Source organism: Paramisgurnus dabryanus, chromosome 6 (assembly GCF_030506205.2).
Source record: "Paramisgurnus dabryanus chromosome 6, PD_genome_1.1, whole genome shotgun sequence".
Classification (NCBI taxonomy): Eukaryota; Metazoa; Chordata; class Actinopteri; order Cypriniformes; family Cobitidae; genus Paramisgurnus; species Paramisgurnus dabryanus.
This window is the reverse complement of record NC_133342.1, coordinates 17,616,811-17,638,679: the sequence shown is the minus strand read 5'-3', so window position 1 is coordinate 17,638,679 and position 21,869 is coordinate 17,616,811. Positions and strand designations below refer to the sequence as shown.

General features: G+C 37.3%; 1 protein-coding gene across 1 annotated transcript in view; it reads right to left on the bottom strand.

Annotated features, from left to right (window-relative positions):
• Positions 1 to 702: 702 nt before the first annotated feature.
• The window catches only part of brinp3b (bone morphogenetic protein/retinoic acid inducible neural-specific 3b), a 28,173-nt gene continuing 7,006 nt past the window's right edge, over positions 703 to 21,869 (bottom strand). The window contains exons 4-8 of the mRNA XM_065269086.1: positions 18,056 to 18,249; positions 10,828 to 10,933; positions 10,295 to 10,531; positions 5,565 to 5,787; positions 703 to 2,309 (exon numbers count right to left, since the gene is read on the bottom strand). Coding sequence (XP_065125158.1) covers positions 1,193 to 2,309; positions 5,565 to 5,787; positions 10,295 to 10,531; positions 10,828 to 10,933; positions 18,056 to 18,249 — 1,877 coding nt within the window. The 3' untranslated portion in view covers positions 703 to 1,192. The remainder of the gene's footprint in view (positions 2,310 to 5,564; positions 5,788 to 10,294; positions 10,532 to 10,827; positions 10,934 to 18,055; positions 18,250 to 21,869) is intronic.

Genomic DNA, 21,869 nt, shown 5'->3' with positions numbered 1-21,869 from the left:
AGTCCTGGTTTAAGATAATCCCTGTCCGGGAAACCACCCCATAATCTAATTATGAGAATAGGAGCATCAAATTATTTTGTGAATATTGCGGGCAAAAATCCATTAGCTAGTGGCTAATGGCTTTAAGTTTCCTTAAAAAAATGTGATGGAATATGCAGAATATTTATACAATTTTATGCAATGAAATTGTGGCAACTTGCAAAAATTGCGTGAACTTGCAAAAACTGTGATTGCGTAATTAAGTCACTTCATAACAATCCCATGGCAACAGGGGACATGGCTGCGCTTGTGTAAAGTAAATGAAACTTTTTTCAACTTTCTGCTAAGATATATGTGACTTTTGCTACGAAAATGCAGGGATTATAAAATCATGCAATTCCCGCATATTTTGCATGCAAAAATCTGCAATTTATGCGGCGAAAGTGTGGCATATTTGAAAAATGCGGCATATATATGGCCCTATAAAATCTGTTTTATTTTTTCCCAAATTCCGTTTTGTCCGTTTTAATTTTTGGCAATTATTTTTTTTACCCTTTACTGTTATTTTAGTGATAAAAACAGTGTGCCTTAATGTTAATGATTAAAATGTAAATAATTTTGGGAAAAACGGGATAACACTTAATTTTATTTACTTAATGACTGTAAAACATCATTAAGTAAATGCATTTAGACACTAAAGCACGCACGCAAAGCAAACGTAAATCCATTGACAGTTTTTCATTTCTGTGTTCCTCTAAAACAGCCTTTTTTCATTGTGCAAAACATATTCTTTGTTACTTTGATGTGAAATAGGACCTGGACATGCTCATGACACTTTTTGTGAGATTCTCCCATAAACAAATAAGTGTAATTTTTCTGATTGTTAAATGCTAAATATGCTTTGCTGCAATTACAGTATTGGAACCCAGCCAACCCCAATCAGAGAGTGCTACAAAGATAACAACAATTCTTGGCTATTTTATTTCATTAAAACATGTCAGAATTGATAAAATTGTGCAAAACTTTGTTTCATCTCAGCTACCATTTGAACCAGAGACATCAAATATATAACGCGTCTATGAAGAATAATGAATAATATCAAACAACGACAACAATGACCCTCCCCTGGGAAAGAAATGTTCTGTTTCCAGTCCAAGTCATTTTCTAGTCAATAAAGCCAAACATCAATGCCAAAAATAAATGAGTTTGCTTTTTAACTACAAAGTTTTGCAGCTTCGTACTCTTTGTAGAAGGGCTGTTTGGCACTAAACGTCTGCAGTGTGGAAAGTATTCTCTGTACCTCAGGGCTGGAGAGTTTTAGTCTGTGTCGAAGCAGGCAGGAAAACAAATCTAAAGGCAGTGGACCAGGAGGAGACAGCTTATTGACCCGATATCGGATCTCCATTAGCTGCAGCAGAGCGGAGTCCTGAGAACCCTGAGTGTACGGATAGTCCAACTGCAGGATCAGGTCCTGGATAGCCTCAGGGTCAAAGTGCATGCTGTAACCGAACAACTGCATACTGTTGATCTTCATGTAGCCAAAGTTTTGAGAAGGATCTGCTACTTCTAGAGGCTCGATGTAGACCGTATCATTTCCCTGAGAGCTGTCGGCCCGAACGCGACTCCTCAGGTAAAAGTGAACCGTCTCAAAAAAGCTCTTCCACCGGTTGCCTAAAGTCAAAGTCCAGTTGTAACAATCCAATGGAATCTCCAGCCTGGTTTTCTGCCAGTCCGGGTAGCCATCGTGATCCATGGGCATTATCCAACTTTCCGAATGGCTGCCGCCGAACGGATTGACGTAGACAGACAACGCAGGCTCGAATGTGGAGTTCTTGGTGATGCAGATCTGCATCGAGATACCGAGCAGCATGTGCACACGGTTGGATTTAAACTTGTTGCTTTTTAGTGTAAGCAGCATCCTTTTCCTCCAGGATGGGTCAAACCACACATTGAGGCGAACGTCATTGCTAACAAAAATGGCGTGCGTGGTGATGCGGGCATCGCGGTGTTGCAGCAAGAAACGCATCTCCAGGTCCTGCAGGTCAGTTTCAAAACCCAAATAGTGATCTGTTGGGTTGGGTACGGCGTACTTGCAAACCCCGTGGCTGAGGACGAAACCCAAATTGCAGCTGGAGCATCGTGTGCGGTTGTCCGCGGAGCATGAAGCGCAACGGGGGCCGTCGCCCACCTCGCAAGGAATGATGCCCTGACATGAGGGATATTCAGTCGGACAGGCGCAGCTCCGTAATTCCTCCGTGTAAAATCCCAGTTGGTTATTTTCACTGCAGTACAGGATGGAGAGGGTGAATTTCATCCAAAAGCTCAAGGGCCTAAAAAACAACACCAAGCAAAAAAAAAAAAAAAAACATTTAAGGGATGAGGGACCAAAACAGAAGCAATTTTCTGGATTGTAGTGTATGCAAATAATCTTAAAGATCATAAGGAAATACTGACTGCCAATAAACAGCTTTGTTTCACATCAGTGTTAATTGCTTTTCAACCTTGAGCTCTGCTTATACTGCATATGAAAGCATTGCTAGGACAAAAGTAATGCATTAGGGCAGCAATAGCCTAACAGGCTGGAGTGGGTGGTTAAACAATAGATTAGCCATTAGTCTACTACAGTACATTCATCTGGAGGTCAGTATTGGTGAAACAACTGGACGTTCAAATCAAATACAAGGGGTATAATGCTTATTTTAAGTGTTTGTTATGGCTCCAGAGGAAAATAATACTGTACTCATTGAATGCTTTGGAGACTCAACGTACATCTCATTTATGCATTCACTTTTATCAAGTAGGAGAGAGCGGGGCACAACCTAACGCTTTTTGCTTTGGCCTCATCATTCAAAAAATATTTAATTTAGATGAATCATTATTTTACACAATCAACACACATCTCTGCCACAAACGAACACTTAAAGTTAGTTTGTGGGACCTACCGTTATCATACAATTACATCGAAAGTGACAGGAGTGCAAACGTTACAACTTACCCCATAGGTGGGGTTCATTGTAACAAACAGAGGGTTTGTTGTAATTCCTGCTAGAAAAATAAAGTTTAAACACAAATAATTCAATAAAATTCTGTCTATATACTACAGGTGGATATTGTTTATATATCTGCCTATAATAGATAGACATCCACACATTCATCCATCCTTGATCCTTTATCTAACCATTCTTGTATTATGCATCAATGCATAAAAAATAGTTTTTTTAAAGAGCTGCACAATTAAGACAAAAAAGTCGGTTATTTCTCCTGATTTTGTATTACCAGTTATCATTTTTATAATAGGATTTACATTGTTTTCATTTCATTATTGTTGTATACCTGAAGCTTAACTGTAACACTGTGGCAGGTGACTTATTTTTTGAGGGTGCACGATGCGAAGCTCATCACAAAATGTATGTAGCCTGTCATGTCTGTTGCTCGTCATTTCAAAATATGTGTTCGGCGCGTCATGTAAACTTATGTGCCTCATGCGTAATGTCAAAATACGAGCCTGCTGCAGACACTTCAAAGGGGTTTATTATAACATATGTTATCAGAGTTTAGTGTTAAAGGATAGTAGTGTAGTCTATCCTTTTTCCAATATTAGACTATGTTATTACCTTAACTAAGAAGAGTTGATACATACCTCTATTATCTTAGTACGTGCACGTAAGCGCTGTGGCGTGACGACACTGATAGCATTTAGCTTAGCCCCATTCATTCAATGGTACCAAACAGAGATAAAGTTAGAAGTGACCAAACACATCAACGTTTTTCCTATTTAAGACGAGTAGTTATACGACCAAGTATGGTGGCACAAAATAAAACGTAGCACTTTTGGGAGTACTTCGACTCGACGCAGTAACACTGTCCCTCTCATTATGAGAGGGAGAAGGGGAGCGGATTTTTCAGGCGAGTCGAAGTACTCCCAAAAGTGCTATTCCGCCATACAATATAGTTACCCTTTTAAATCCGCTTAGAAACTTGCTCGTATAACTACTCGTCTTAAACAGGAAAAACGTTGATGTGTTTAGTCACTTCCAACTTTATCTCCCTTTGTACCATTGAATGAATGGGGCTAAGCTAAATGCTATCAAAGTGTCGCAGTGCGCCACAGCGCTTACGTGCACGCACTAAGATGATAGAGGGATGTATGAACTCTTCTTAGTTAAGGTAATAACATAGTTTAATATGAAAAAGGATAGACTATTCCTCTAAGTGAGTGTCTTGCAAGTATTTCATGAAAGTGACTGTCTCCTTTAATCATAAGCCCATTTGACACGTGTGCAGCATGCACGTATTTTGACAAGAGACATGATGCAACCAACACATATTTTGAAATTGCGCCCCTCGGAAGAGAAGTCATCCCCACCACTGGTTACAAATAACCCCGCTGTGTACATTTTTTTTTATCCTAGCTATCAGTTACTAGAAGATGATGACATGTTTAAAAGGATGTAATGTTTTAGATAACAAGACAGTGATTAAAATAATATAAGGTTGAATTTGGTGACCTACACACCCAACTCAGAAATAAAAAAACATAAGATGAAGAAATTGACTTCCATGCCTCTAAAACTCTGTTCAATATCTTAATGAAAACACATCAAAACTTTTCACAAATTCACAGGAGATCATCTTCTGACAGTAAGAGAAAAAGACAAAAAGCATAGATTGCTTGGCCCTGTATAATTATGTAAAGTAGCCGTATTACAATTAACCCCGCGTTAGTTTGTGCCCCGCTCACCACCATAACTTCTTGCTCTAACTTGTACAATTTTTATATATTATATTAGCTCATGCTATAACCTTAAGATTTTTTAACTATGCTTATTGAACCAACAAATTGTTTTTTTTCATTTGTATTTTTCTTTGCATAAAAGCATCTGTTAAATGAAGAAATGTAATGTGAACTACACTTCCTTTAAAAAAACGAATTATTGAGGTAATTTTTGTAAATGATTAAGGAGCAGTTTCCCAGAGAGGGTTTAGATTAAGCCAGGACTATTCCTTGTTTATATTAGAACATGTTTTACAAACAAACCTTAATAGAAACTACTATATTTGTGTGCATCTTGAGACAAAACAATTGGAGCTGTTTTCAGTTAAGAAACTCAAACAAGCATTTTAGTCTTGGACTAAACTTAAATCATGTCCGGAAAACCACCCCTAAGTGTAGAGAGATTTAACAAATAATCTTAATAGCCTGGCTCGATCAGCTAGTCTGTAAGAAATTCATGTAATTTTTTTTTAAATATATTAATCTCTTCTATTTGCTACCTTTGCAAATACTGTACAGTATGAGCAAAAATGTAAACATTATTGAGATGAAAATCCATATGTGAGAGTAATGTGGGGAAACTCAATATTTCATAGAGACAGTGAGATACTATTGAGTTCATCATTACGATGAAAAGTTATGCAAAACCCCATGCATCTCTAACGTCTACCGAGTGATGCGAAAAATACTCCGAATTCCTTACAGATTAAAACTTGGCTGTTTTCATGTAGCTTCATTTGCATAACCTGCATAATTATACAAGCGAGAAGTTGGGATCCACTGGTTTATCGGCTATTTAAATACCTCTTACCTCTCCCTTAGAGAGACTATTTTGGGCTGAGTATGGCATCTTTTGCTGAGTCTGAAGAGCTTGTTAGCAGTTCGTCGTGTCTTGGTAAGCAGGAGGCTAAGCTGGGATTCCAGCTGCCTGTAGCGCTGTTGTAAGGCGCTGTCTGTCCTCCACAGCTGCTGAATGTGAGATGAGTTTAAAGCACTCTGCCTGGGTAATTTAGCCATGAAGCTCTGGAACTCATCTAATGAAAAAGGAGACTTGAATTAACACCGTCGAAGAGTTTCAAAATGTACCTGTCACCCATTTACATTTAGGCATTTAGCAGACGCTTTTATGCCAAGCGACTTACAAGTTTTAGGAAACAATAAAGCGATTTGTCACATGGAGGCAATAATACAAGAAGTGCTTATACTAAGTTATTCCGAAATGTCAAATATTCTTGGAAAATATGAGTTTTTAATTGTTTTTGAATGTTGCAAGAGATGTGGCTGACCGGACTGCATAAGGAAGATCATTCCAACAGCAGGAAGTAGTGAAGGAGAATGAGCGGGAAAGTGATTTAGTGCCCTTTTGTGAAGGTATCACAAGGAGCAGCTCATTATAAATCAGCCGTAGTGCTGTACAGTAGTAGGTAGCCAATTATAATAGTACCAACTAACATACCAACTCTGTGGGACATATTGAAGGAAAATTACCTTACAGGAAAAGTCATAAATTGTGCATTAAATCATAGCACAAACTACAAGCAGCTCATTGCCCTTTCATTTGTAGCTAATCTGGGACAAAAGTCCTAAATTGTAACAAATTCAGGTGAAGGTGATGTCCTAGATCAACACCAGGTACGTGGTTTTATTGTATTGAAAAGCCTTCATGTAAACACCTTAATCAATATGATTGAGGACGATCGGAAGCAAATTTACTCCGATCTGTGATCCGATCATCAGGAAAAAGTATGCATGTAAACAAGTTAATCGTAGTATTTTCTCAATCAGATGCAAAAATACATTGTGGAGATGTGCAGAACATTTGTGCTCAAGTTCACGTCTTATATTTACATCTCACATACAATAGCAAGGCAATAGTAACGCATTATTAACCCTCGTGTGGTGTTCATATTTCTGTTACTTAGACAATGTTTGTGGGTCTAGTGGACCCACTGCATTATTTGTATCTTAAAACAATGCAGTCATACAAATTTATGTATAATTGTTTACAGATGTTTACTTTAGCCTTATTGCAGTAAAATAAACAGAATATATGGTTAATATTTGTCATTTACCACTAGTAGAGGACTATTTATAAATTCAAGTGCTATTCGTTTTTGTGATAATATGAAATAAGAGAAGAAAATTCTATTCTCCCCCAGATATTGGGGAAAAACATGTTTATCTTAAATAAGTATTTATCACTTTTTCATCTCAAATACGTTTTTCATCACTTTGATGTTTAATTCTTTGAACTAAGTTTGAAATTGTACAAATTTGTGTCAGTTTACACAGCACAATCCCCATCTGGAAAGATGCCGTATCAGAACATATCATCCACATTGAACACATAAACTGTTCATGTCAGCCTACACAACACATAAGAAGCAAATGTGTACCATGTAGCTGTGTTGCATATGCATTTCTTGTTTTTTAGAGACATATACTGTGTGTTCCTCTCCATCTTATGTCCACACACAGTGCAGTACAATGTGTTGCTATTGGCTACAACCTAAAATGATAAAAATGCTTGGATATAAAAATTTCTTTCTCTATTTCTACTTCTCTATTTACTTTCTCTCTCTCCGCACTCATACGCACACACACACGTGCGTGCACACAACATAGGTTTTGTGGTAAACCCATGGTTTTACAAATGGTAATCAATACACCAATTTACCATGATTACTACACTTTTACTATTATACAGCCATGGTTATTTTTTGTAAGGGAGATAATGGTAAAATGTAGAATGGTTCCTGTTAGACAGAAGGTAAAGTGTTTGGGACAGTGGGGGCAGACAAGTGTTCATGCTTGATATATAACATGTTGTATCCTTGTGCTGTTACAGCAAGTGCAGAAGGACAAAACTCTGACATGCATCCATCACATAATGTACAGACATATATAAAAACACACTCATGCACTCACATCAGTCCCAGATAGAAGAAAAACAGAGTGAAGTTACATAGCACATTCATTTTTTACACTCTTATTAACCCCGGGTCCAGTGGACCCGAACACCACATATGTAATATAAATGTGTAGGGGGGGTGTACAGTGTACAGTCATTATAAAGCTGTTTATTCATATGTTCTTTATAGAAAATGAGCCAAGGCCAATGAATCTGAGGTTGAAACAATAATTAATTGCATAATTTTTCTTTTAGTAAACATTAAAAACGGGTCCCACAGACCCGAACACCACACAAGGGTTAAGGTAGTGGGGTCACGCACTCACAGTGTTCATGTCTTTCATAACATTAAATAAAGCAATAAAATAGTGTTTTCATTGCCTATATCTGAAAACTTCTTAAGAACAACTGTCTCCAACTCAGCTTTGTACATTGATTTATCCAGAGATAAAGCATGAACTCGACAAAAGAGATGCTGTGTGCTGGGTGGCGTTGCCAAGTCCTCTGCTTTTTCGAGTTCAGATTTTGGCTACTGTTTAAACTGTCACCGTGGGTTGTTGTTTTCCTGCGGGTTAAAGACGAAAGGATTTCGTTCATTAGTTACTGGTATTTGGACTTTGAGTAGTCATTGGGATGCTTTTGGGCTTGTTTTAAATGTCCACAGGGAAGGTTTTGATATGCGAAGCTAGCAACCCTGGGTGTGTGCTTGCGTAGACGTTCGGTTCGGATTATATAGAATGTACATGTAAACCAACATTTTAATCAGATTGCAATGTTTAGGGTGTATGTAAACGGTATTGTCATAATCTTGAATCGAATAAAATTCAGTCCGATTGACAAAATTTTGTGCATGTAAACATAGCCACTATCTGTCATTTCTACCCTTTTTTTAAACATAATTTCTACAAGCCATTGTAATAACTTGCAGTGTATTTGAGTTGAGATATACAGGAATCAAACAATGGCAATGGCATGGGATTGATTTCCTGGAAACGTATGTAGCCTACTGATAAAAATGAAGCCTTAAATGCACCTTAAGTCACTTTGGATAACAAATGCATTAAAGGTGCTCTAAGCGAATTGATGCGTTTAAGACCATAAAACATTTTTTGTTACATACAGCAAACATCTCCTCACTATCTGCTTGCTGCCTGTCCGCTGATCAAACTGTAAAAAAACGCGATCTCTGTAGACAGCCCAGGCTTCACAAACGGCAATAACAACACAGCGGCCAAACCTAGCACCACAAAAGAAATCAATGTATTCCAGCCTATAAACGACAAAAAGGATTTGGGGGTGGGGGTTGGGCGCGTTCATGAAAGCACGGAAGGGAGGGGGAGGAGTTAGCTACGCTCCGTCTGTTTGAAAACAATTCAAACGTCAACAGAAAACAAATGTCTCGCAGATTCGCTTAAAACGACTTTAATGTAAATGCATTTATAGTTAGTGTTATCGATAGGGTTAAGTTTAGGACATGTTTCTTTGACAGGAATGTGATTCCATGACTAACAATATCAGTCCTTCCAGATAAACGCAGAGTTTTTTTGGGATTGTTGCAGGCAAAAATCCTTGATCTTGCGGCACGTTTTCTTAAAAAATGTATGCAATGAAATTGCGGGAACTTGCAAAACTGCGTGAACTAGCAAAAACTGTTTGCAGCTTTTCATTTATGTTCATGTCGCGTAATAATGTCACTTCCTGACATTCCCATGACAACAGGGGAATTTGCAAACATTTCTGCTAAGATACTTTTGCTACGAAAATGCGTTGATTATGAAATCATGCAATCCCCGCATATTTTGCGAGCAGAAATCTGCAATTTATGCGGCAAAAGTGCTGCGTATTTAAAAATGCGCCCCCCGCATAAATATGCGGATTTTGGCTGATTATGCATTGAATCATGCGATCGCATAATCACGTTTTTCTTGATGGACTGATAGATGTTGATCCAGGAACACGGTATAACCAACAAACTTACTTTACAGTATGTTTAATATGTTAGTATCCTTCTCACACTTCACATTCATGCACTTGGCAGATGCTTTTATCCAAAGAGCATTTAAGTATACATTTTATCATTACATGTTACTGAACCCATGACCTTTTGTGCTGTTAACACAATGATCTATCATTTGAGCTACAGAAGTCCTTCTACTGCTATTAGTAAGGCTATGTGCACCATAACATCAGTAACACAAAGGGCTTTGGATAAAAGCATCTGCTAAATGAATAAACAAGACTTACTGTAACACAACAGATCACAGGTTATGACTTCAAATGTGCACATGAAGGGAAAAAAAACTGTGTGTGCTTGGCTTAATGGTACATTTTATTATATTACTTCATAAATGACTAATGAAAAAGAATTATGAGTCAATGTTGAAGGTCCCACGCTGCTTAGCGATCCTGTCATAAAAGACTAGCTTTAATCAGCATACATCTCCATGATGGTTTAATTTAGTCTGTGCTGACTGAACAGCACAGTCTGGGGAAGATGGTGAACCAGTGTGGTTTCTAAGTTGAAGCTGGCTAATCAAGTTAGCCATGTGGGTTAAGCTAGTTCGTCAAGCTACCAGATAGGGACATCTGGAAATGTTCAAATAAAGAGGAAAACAAATATATGTTGGCACCTGAGTCTTGAAAATCCCGGTTCTCCTGCCTCCAGGCCTCCCTCATGCGCTCCAGGTAGCTCTCCTGAGAGCGGATATCAGCCTCAGGGCAGTTACAGCGAGGAAACGGGGCACTGCATTGGCACCAGCAGTCGTTGTCTTTGCACACAAATTGGCCTTCGGCATTGCAGCCTATGTATCCTAAGGCCGCCTGAACAAAGCCGTTCCTTAAATAACCAGGCAGGATGGCCTGAAGCCCTGGAGGAAGAAAGACAGGACAGAAATGTGCGAGAAAGCCACACATGCCTGTGGTTCTCCACAGCCGAGTCCACAGGACCTCATTCATGTCAGTTGCTAAATCCTTTAATCTAATTAGCAAGCACAGTCAACTATCAACATTGAAGATTTGTGTATAATTAGCCGGCTAATGAGACGACGCTGGCATCAAGGCTTTGATCACACAAGCACGACCTCTGAAAAACACTCTTGAATTAACGTTGTGATGCGAGTGAGTGTTGTACAGTGAAACCGCTTGGGGTCGTGTATTTCTGTACCTTGTAACTGAACTTTGTTTTCCTGACTGTGAACCAGAACTGAGCTGACAGAGTCCAGGTTGTCATAGTTACTGCAGCCCAGAGGGCCGGTCCTGGTCTCAGTTACCTAGAGAGAAAAAACAATTGAAGAGCTAAGATGCAAAACCCTTTAAGTGCGTCTGACATGTTTTCTTGTAAATTAGCAATTTTTTATCTTATGTTTAGGTTCAGTCATTTTACTTTAATGGCAAAGAAAAGGTTATTTAGTCAGTAATTGAAATGTCTTATTTTCACAAATGTCACTTTAGTCATTTCATTGGTATTTAACAAATTCTTTCACTGCAAAGTCTTTCACTGCAAAACTTTCATAGTGCTTTCCACTCCCCAACCGAAAATTATATAGCAATTTTACAATTTATGTGTGTAATGAATATATAACTGGTTTCACTCAGAGATGTATACATATTTAGGGGTGGTTTCCCAGATAGGGATTAGCTTAAGTCAGGACTAGACCTTAGTTTACAGTAAATAGTAAATATAACTAGTTTTAACAAACATGCCTTACTAAAAACATTACTTGTGTGCATTTTGAGGGCACTGCTGTATTTTAGTGAAAGTTGTTTTCAGTTTGGACAGATATTACATTTATTTTAGTCTAGACTAGTCTAATCCCTGTCCGGGAAACCGTACCATTGAGATTAATTTTCAAATAAAATATATTTGTACTGCAGCAACTTTGACAACAAATCTTGTTTCATGGCAGCTTTACAAGGAATCCTTCCTTATAAATCCCAATGAGTGAGACAAAAGGGACTGTAATAAGAAAAACGCACTAGTAAGATACAAAGCAAATATAAGTTATTCTGAAATGTATAGCAAGAAATGAAAAATAAACACCTAGGTGCGCAAAATATACACCTGGTGTAATGCAGCGCAATGCGACACAAGTGCCTCCAATTTTGCGCCCATGCTAGGCGTTCTGATCTTTAATGAGGTGTGTTCAGGTGCATTGTTGGCGCGTTGCTATTTTGAGGCAAAAAAAAAAATAGACAACGCCATTGACCAACAAAAACCTGGTCTAAAGTCTAAAATCAATGACCCCCAAATATTTTTTTGTTTTTTTGTTATTTAAATAGTGAATTAGTAATGTGCGCCTATAAATGGGACGACAATGCGGGTCTCCTTATCTCATACATGCATGCGCAGCAGCACAAAAATGCTTTTAAATATGAAAAATTAAAGCATTCAAATGTAAAAGATTATTATTGAGTCTCTTGGACATAAAATCCCATTGCGCTGTCCAAGTGCTGAAACGGCTCACCGCACGTTCGTAAATTATTTATCTCTTGTTTGTTACAAATAAAGTATTTTTAGAGTACTACAAACCTTTTCTTGCACATGTGCAAATTATTTTATGAGCTTACATTAATTATGTAGGATATCAATACATTTACAGCAATAAAAGCCTGCTATTTTTATTTCTATGACTGAAAGAAAACGGCTTTTAAAAGGTTTTAATCCAAAAAATTAACATTTCAATAAAATAAAAACAACACAATTTTTTAACATTATTCTTAAACTGGAGGTCTTCTTTCTCCACTTAGTTTTTCAGTTTACAAAGTCCATCATTTAAATAGGGATTGGACATAGCGTCCGCGCAACTGGCTTTTAAAGGGGATGAGAGATAAGACTCTCATTGGTTTATTGCACGTTATGCCCAAAACACACCCATTACTCATTAGAGGAACAGGAACAACCCTTTCGACCGTGCGCTCGGTGCACAAACCATTTTTCCCGTCGTTTCCCAATTTCAAAAAATGTGTTTGTTGCGTCATGTGAACCATGTGCATCATGAGTCTTTTCAAAATACATGCCTGCTGCACACGCATCGAAAGGGTTTATGATAAAAGAGACACTCACAGTCACAAAATACTTGCAAGACACTCACTTAACAGTAAACTCTGAATACACATGATCTAAAACGAGTATCTGGCAAACACGAGCGTCTCTTTTATCATAAACTCTTTAGACTTGTGTGCAGTAGACACTGAAAAAACGCATGATGCACATGATTCACATGATGCACCGAACACATATTTTGACGTGATAAGCCACACACGACGGGCGAAATACATGTTGTGACAAGCTTCGCATCGTGCACCCTCAAAAAAGAAATCACCGGCCGCCAATGTTAATAAAATAGACAATGCTTAACAACCAATACACTTGACCTGTGAGAATTGTTAACTTAACCATCTTAAATATTCATCCCAGATTTCCAATACAGTTAGACCAATGAAGTTCCAGGGTTTCTCTTTTAGGATTTAAAATATTCATTTTTAGATATTAAACTTAGAAAGATAAATCTCAAGCATATGAGAGGTGAACATAGCTATGAAAAAATGATATGCATAATCACATTCATACCCACTATTTAAGATTTAATGACATTTTCAGGCCTGGAAATTAAAAATAGATACAATTAGAAAAATATCTGCGTTTTCAATGACTAAGAAAACTCTGCTACACATTTTTCAAGCACTAACAAAATTATTACATTTAAGAAAGTGCAGTAATATGAATAAAGGCAAACTTCTTTCCCTGCAAAAGCAGTGACAGCTGTATAGGCCCACCTCTGTTTGTCTAATGATGCAAGAGCTGGATTGCATCTGCTCCCAATTTATCATTAAACTAATTAGGTTAACATCAGTGTATTTAATTAAAAAACATTTTTTATTATCTTTTTGCAGCCCCGGCAGGATCATTCATTGCTTTACTCAGCCATAGCATAACACTATGTATTTTGAGCACACGGACATTTCAAATCCAGTTAAATAATGTATAAGATGAAATAATTTATCATTAGATTTATTCAAACACCATGGGAAAAATTATTATCTGTGTACGTACTGTGTGTGCGTGACAGAGAAGAAGAAGAAGAGAGAGAGAGAGAAAATTGCAACTTTATTATACCCACAGCATGCTCTTGTGCTTCTGTTAATGCTGCTGGAAGGAGATTCATTAAGTCTTAAAATTTTCCTCTGAGGTCCGGGCCAACTTATAGTCCCCAGAAAGACCATAAAAACAAGAAGCCTTTTGTTTTACGTAGCATCTAATTGTACATCAAAGAAACAAATTCGATGGTAATATTGCATTCTGGACACAGTAAATTACAAAACAAAAAAAGTATTGTTATGAATTCATAAAATGCTTTGTATTTCTTTTTACAGATGGCTGATTTTGTGAAATAAAAATAAAATAGTGTCATAATGTGCAAGATAAACTTGTAGATGTAGATTAACTTTAGATTAACCATTGTTTTGTCTCAAGATTCTCAATGTTTTTTCTTAGTCACATTTGTAATAAGTATTAAATGTCCTAATTTAGAAAGAAGCCCCATTTAGTTTCATAGTATTCTTTATTCCTACTATGGAAGACAACGGGGCTTCTGATTGGCTTGGTTACAAACATTCCTCAAAATATCATCCATTGGGTTCATCATAAATTTATACAGGTTTGTAACATTTTGTAACAAAGTTTTACAGGTTTGTAATATTTTGAGGAATGTTTGTACCAAACCAATCAGAAGCCCTATTTACTTCCATAGTATTCTTTTTCCTACTATGGAATACAATGGGGCTTCTGATTGGCTTGGTTACAAGCATTCCTCAAAATATCATCAATTGGGTTCATCATTAATTTTTACAGGTTTGTAACTTTTGTAACAAATTTATAGGTTTGAAATATTTAGAGGAATGTTTGTACCAAACCAATCAGAAGCCAAATTTACTTCCATGCCACCATAAGCTGGTATCTGGTTTTAGCTGGTTTAAGGTGGCAGTAGCTGGTCTAAGCTTAAAAAGTGACCAAAACACATATAGACCAGCTTAAAAAGTGACCAAAACACAGCTAGACTAACTTACTTCACCAGCAATACCAGCTAAAACCAAGCTGGGAGAACAGCTAAAACCAGCTCACCGGCTTATGCTGGTCTTTGTTGGATTTTTCAGTAGGGTAGTATTCTTTTTTCCTACTACGGAAGACACTGGTTTCTGATTAGCATGGTTACAAACATTCCTCAAAATATCATGGGTTCATCATAAATGTATAGACGGTTTCATCGGACGCACGTGCGCTGACGCGATACACATCTGGAACCAAACTTTACTTCCGGTTTCGTTTTTTTAATGGTCTGACTAGTTGCTAAACTGATCTCTTGAACAAATGCCTCGAAAATAACAAATGTTTTGGTTTCCTAGGTTATCTATGTGTGTTTTTTTATTGTTATATAAATAAACTACGTTTAAAGAACTTTGTTGTTATTTATTCTTAGCGGAGTTTACCTGAAGTTACATGCGGACCACGACAGCTGCTTGTTTATGTTGTCACTGCAGAAACCGTCTATACAAATTTGTAACAACATGAGAGTGAATTTTTTTTTGTAAACTATCCCTTTAAGCAAACAAGCAATAGGGGATCCGATGCTTTACACTGTGTTTAACAATGCCCTTCAGCTTTGACTATATACTCACAAATGTACCACGGCCACACTTCAGCCTCTCATATCAAATCAAGTAAAACACATAAAAAGCTAAAGAAAGAAACAGTATGTTTTCTTCTACCACTCCAGTTTGATTAATACAAAAACTATAGTGAGCATTTCACCTTTATAGTAACTTTAGTCTAGGCCCTGTATGGCTGTTTAAAACATATACATTCACCTAAAGGATTATTAGGAACACCTGTTCAATTTTTCATTAATGCAATTATCTAATCAACCAATCACATGGCAGTTGCTTCAATGCATTTAGGGGTGTGGTCCTGGTCAAGACAATCTCCTGAACTCCAAACTAAATGGCAGAATGGGAAAGAAAGGTGATTTAAGCAATTTTTAACGTGGCATGGTTGTTGGTGCCAGACGGGCCGGTCTGAGTATTTCACAATCTGCTCAGTTACTGAGATTTTCACGCACAACCATTTTTAGGGTTTACAAAGAATCAACTGCAAGATGCTATCCTATCAATATGGGCCAACATTTCTAAAGAATGCTCTCAGCACCTTGTTGAATCAATGCCATGTAGAATTAAGGCAGTTCTGAAGGCGAAAGGGGGTCTAACACGGTATTAGTATGGTGTTCCTAATAATCCTTTAGGTGAGTGTAGATGATAGGACTATCAATGCACGTAATGATTCAAATACATTATATCACAAACTATTATTTATCTTTTAGATACACTTTAGCACAATAAATGAGTGACAGATAATTATTCAACCGAGCGATGAGGTCAATTTCTAATGCCATCTGCCTCTTTGCTAAAAACCCAACTAAACTAATGAAGCCAATCAATTCAGCACCAGTGCATCATAATCAACACATCTAATTTATGCCCCCACAAACACCCTCCAAAAACCTCCCTCACCTGCTCATCCATAAGAGTAACCCTGAAGAATCGCCCAACTAGCTCTATTTAACACCTCCGCTAACCCTCTCATGTATCTTTCATACATCTGTTTTCCTGCCTCAATGCTAGATGCAGCTAATGACTTGAATTAGTCAATGCAGAAAGGAATTTGAATGGAGAGCCGGGCTGATTCATCATTGTGATGCATGCTGTGACTAACACAGACAGGCGCTTTGTCCTCATTAATAGCAACTTAGCCCAGGATCCTCTTTGCAAGCAGGCATGGACCCCAAAACCGTTTGCTTGACTGAGACTGTAAATGACTCAATGTGGCGTCATTGACTGATGGTTACAAATGGCTTCTGGATGAAAAACCGCTGTATGGGATTAAGACGCTGCTTGGGAGTTTTTCAAAAGAAAACCTTGGGTCTGAAACGCTTCAGTGGTCTAAGTATGGATTAATATTTAAATACTGGGAAGTAGCAAAGTAAACCCGAACAAGTGAGAGCGAGAGTCGAGTGTATCAAGCTGTAGGCCAAAAGGTTATTTGGCCGATAACTGCATACTGAATAATAAACTCACCTACGAGGTGCTAATGACTATGCAGGAATAGTAACTGCTTGCAGTTTGAATATAGTTTAGCATTGAATCTCAAACCTTGGGCCGGAAGTCAGTACCATGGTGTCAGTACTCAGTACCTCAATATTTTTGAGGGTCACCCATGGCATTCCTTGAAAATTATCAGAATTAAATAAGAGTTTTATTGTAATAGTGCCGTGCATAGTGGTATAGTTTTCTTTTGGCACAAGTGAACCCTGGTTGAAATTTTGACCCCAAATTATTTATTTTATAAATAAGCCAAGCCAAATTTGAACTGAGACTGATTACCAGTCTTCACACCATGCACAGTGAAAAAATTAAGAGTGGAGGTTAGGACTAATTTGCATATTCATATCTGTTGTCCGAGCTGTGCATTTGAGTAAAGGTGGGGGCTAATTAGCATATTCATAGATCCCTGTATACTAATTGAGACAAGGGTGTAGACTTACATTAAAGTTGTTTTAAAGCATGAATAATCTACTGTCACAGGAAAAACATTTACTGTACATTGGTGATTCTCACTAAATTAGACTTATGAAACAATTTGATAAAAAATTTAAAAATGCAAAGTAAGAGTATCAAAATAAGAAGCATACAGTTATAAACATCTCTTCATGGACTATTTTGCACATGATTTCAAATGACATCATACCAACCAATTTTGTTGTTTTTTCCACATTTAAAGGGGAAAATGTCATTACCGCAACGTGTCCATGACTGGATTTGGGTTCTTTGACATGGAAATATTTATAATAAAAAAATCTAAAAAATAAAAAGCTTCAGTGCATGTTATACTATAAACATTTACAGTAAAGAAACATGTGATATTTGGTGATCATTGGTAAATGTAGAGACAATAATAAGGAATATAAATGTGTCCAAGGCCAATTTTCTCATCCTCCGCAACTATTTTCAATCATTGTTTTAAGCCCATTTTCAGTAATGATAATTTTTGATAATGATAATCAAAAAAAATTTAAATAATTCTATAGGAAATATATTTTTAAATCCTTTAAAAATAATGGTTATAGTAAGTTCAGACCGTAATCTTATTTCGTGAGAATCACCCACATATGCTTTTACAGTATGTTGCTCAAAAATGATTTTTAAGTGATTACGTTTTCCAGTCCTCCCAGTGGGACTTTAGCAAAATAATTCAAAACACACATTTTGATAGACTCATATTTTCTCAATTCACCTTTCGTAGAGAGGTTTGGCAAAAATAATGATGTCTGGAAGGGACATACCTTAATGGCAGTAGAGGCGATCTGAAGGTGATGGAGCGTTCGAAGCGTGCTGTCCCTGTCAATGAAATAGGAGGCAGCCAGTTGGTGGAGGGCTTCAAGGGTCAAAGGACCAGCCGTACTGTTGGAGGCACCTCCATTCTGCTGACCTCTGCTGAGCTTGCTTTTGTCCACGAAAATGGTCAAGGACTCCTCGCCTGATGAAAAGCCAGACAGAAAATGATCATCTCAGTTGGAGAAGCTAATCAACCCTAATCATCTCCAGCATGAGCTCGCTGCATCTCGACCCGTCAGGGGCCGGCAAAGCCTCAGCAGTCTTTCCCATCTGACACGTCAGCTCTCATTACACGCATGCTGCAGAAAATAATATCCTTCATAAATGAGCAAGAAAGACTCAATGGAAATCAATTGACTCAGTTGGTGGCTTGTTTTAAACCCTAAAGAAAAATGCTGAAAAGGTGTCCAGTGGTGCATTATCAAGAGCTTTAAATGATCTTCACTCTGAGCCTTAGTCATGGTATAAAAGAGGTATATTTATGGAGGTAGATATTGACTTGGAATATGTCTTTTGAAGAGAGTAGTGCTGTAAACATCTCTCAGCGGGAAGGGTATAAAAGATTACAGAGTACTGAAAGAGTTCACAGCGCAGTGGATCTACATATGAAATCATTTTCAGAGCTGAAATCACAGAAGACCAACAAGACAAACATGGCAAGTGATGCATCTCCACACATTTGATCCTGCTGACACTTTAGTCTATATGAAATGACAGCTGCAACCAGTTACTTCTGTAAAGAGTGTAACTAAATATTTGATGAGAATTTAATATTGGAGAGGATTTGAAATTATCCAGTTGAAATGAGTGGATCATAAAAATGGGGGAACAGTTATAAAAGTCACAATTGCTTTAAAATTACTCTAAATTGCTTTTTGAGAATGTTTTCTTTCTTTACCATGCAGATAAAGTCAGATCAAAAATAAACATAAACATGGGAAAATAATTACATTCTGATGAAAGATTATAAAGACAAAAATTTTTTTTTTTTGCAATAACATGTTCTGGTCAATGGCTAAAAATTAGGGGTGTGACGAGACACTTAATCCACGAGACGAGACGAGACACGAGATTGGGTTCACGAGAACGAGACGAGACGATATTTTTACACTTTTTAAGAAACCCTCGATGATAAAATAAATGAATAAGAAACTGAAATCATGTTATTTTTAAATGTTTTAACTAATCAAGGACTGCCCCTAACAATTATTTTACTAACTGATAATGAAGTAATTTGTTATTTTTGGGTAATAAAAATAGACCCAAGTGAGCAGTAGCCTTTAAAATTACATAATAACGAAGATGCAATAATAATTGGTTCAAATAAAGTATTAAAACCAAGTTACATTAAACAACATTACATTAACAAACACATTACATTTGTGGTCTATAAATAAATAGCATTATGTATATATTATAACAAATGCCTGCAGGGGGCGATAGTAGACTCGTCTCGGATGCTATCTTCACTTTCACTTTCACTTTAGACGGGAAAAAAACGCTTATTTTTTAGCCAAACAATGTTTAAATCCATTTGAATATTTAATATACGTCCATTTCTTTACAATAGAAATGAACATGCAGACATTAAATCATGTAAACTCTGTGATGGTTTAATCTGCTAAGACTTCACATCTGACACTGATCTACAGAAAAACACAACACAGAATATAATGCATGCACGGTAAGAGGCTAATTATACCAACCACGCTTTAAACGCTTGGAAACGCAAGGCGCGACGCACTGCCTTTAAAAAAAAAAAAAAAAAGCAGTGCGTGTCGACGCGGCTTTTAATATTGCTAGGCAACCACCTAGTCAGCTGTCTTGTCAATCAAATATTGAAGCGTGCGCTCTTTTGCTGTTGACTGTCATATTAGCAGAAACTTTAAAAAGAGGATGCTTGATCTGACCTTGTTTGAGGGTGAGAGGTGCACAAACACGCAGGAGAGAGTGAGCGAGTGGAGTCCGGTTCTTCAAAGCAACTTTAAACTTCCCTCACCACAACGTAAGGCCCGCATCTCCCCTCATTCGAGTGGACAATGGAAAGACGCGAATGACGTCGGGCGCTTCTCCGCTCTCAGCGTTCCTTCAAAGGCGCGTGCTGCGGCCGCCGGCAAAAACCGCAAGGCGCTCAGCGCGCATAAACAGCGCGCAAACGCTCCATGCCCATAGAATATCATTTAAAAAAGGCGCCTGCAACTGCCTCCTCCGGAGGTCGCATATGCAGGCTGCATACGTCATTAAGGTTTATTTCAGATCATTAACTGAGCATTACATTCGCAAGTCGTGAGCATATTACAACAATTTGCGATTAACTAAATTATTAGTAAACTTTATAATTGTTAGTCTCTAAAAAGACAGTCTTTATGAAGTAAATGCAGTTTAAAAATGCGACCTCCGAAGGATGCAGCCTTTTTTTTGAGAAACGGCCAGAATTTCACCTACACAAGAAATCTCGCGAGACACACTTAATCTCGCGATACACATTTAATCTCGCGAGATCTCGTCGCACGAGATCTCGTCACATCCCTACTAAAAATAATTTTGCAAAATGGGGGATGAAGTTTAAGATTCTCTCTTATATTCACTAAATACATTTTGTTGGTGACTCATATAGCCAAGCTGTAAAAAATGTACAATAGGGGTGCGCGGGGCAAAAACTAATGCGGGGTTTGTTGTAACACAGACCGTTTACATTGTTGCACAAGGTTGAGCATTTTGTTTCTCCGGTATTTTTTACGCTGCCAAAAGAAGATCTCCTGCAAATTATTGGAAATAATATTATTTTTCCAGAGAGTTATTGATGAACGAGTGTTTTGGTGGCATGCAAGTAATTTTTTTCATCATATGTTGTTTTCGGTTTCTAAGTTGGGTGTGTAAGATACCAAATCCAATGCTATGTCATATTAATAAGTGTCTTGTTGACAAAAACATAAGATTGTTTTGAAATATGTCTGTAGATCTTAGCAACTTTTTGGTGGGCTTGAAAATATTTTCACCCAGCGGGGTTAATTGTAAAGCTGTGTTACAACTAACCCTTCAGCACTTACGATATGAAAAATGCTAACGTTAGCGTATTTCTTGCCGTTTTTTTAAAATAGGCTACACACAAATGATTGCTGGCTGCCAACAAAATAAATGTGCCTGTCTGATCAAAAATCTTGTGTCAAATGTATTTTTGTTCATATCTTTAATATTGATTAACGTCAAAGATTGAAATCATAATGAAATAAATGGCTATAACCAGACTTTGATGCTCATTATCTCAGAATTTGATTTTGAAGCTTTAGTATGGTTACAGACTTGGTCACATATAAAAAAAAATTTGTCATAATTGTGCTGCTTTTTCTTACATATTTAGACATTTGTATCCATTATAATTGAACTACTGTTAGAAAAGGGGTGGATGAATGAATACAGTGTGGAAACCTGTCTATTATAGACAGCTATATAAACAATATCCACTTCAAGTATATAGACAAAATAGTATTGAAATATTTGCCTGCAAACTTAATTTTTAGCAAGTGTTACAACCTATGGGGAAAGTTGTAACGTTTGCACTTCTGTCACGTTTGGTGTAATTGTCCAAGAATGGTAAGTACTAGAAACGAACTTGAAATGTTCATTTGTAGCAAATATGTGTGTGTTGCTACTTGCTTGTGTAATATTAATCAAACTCAAATTTTTTTGAATGATTGAGCCAAAACCAAAAAGCATTAGGTTGTGCCCCGCTCTCCCCTACTCTATTTTTGGACACTTAAT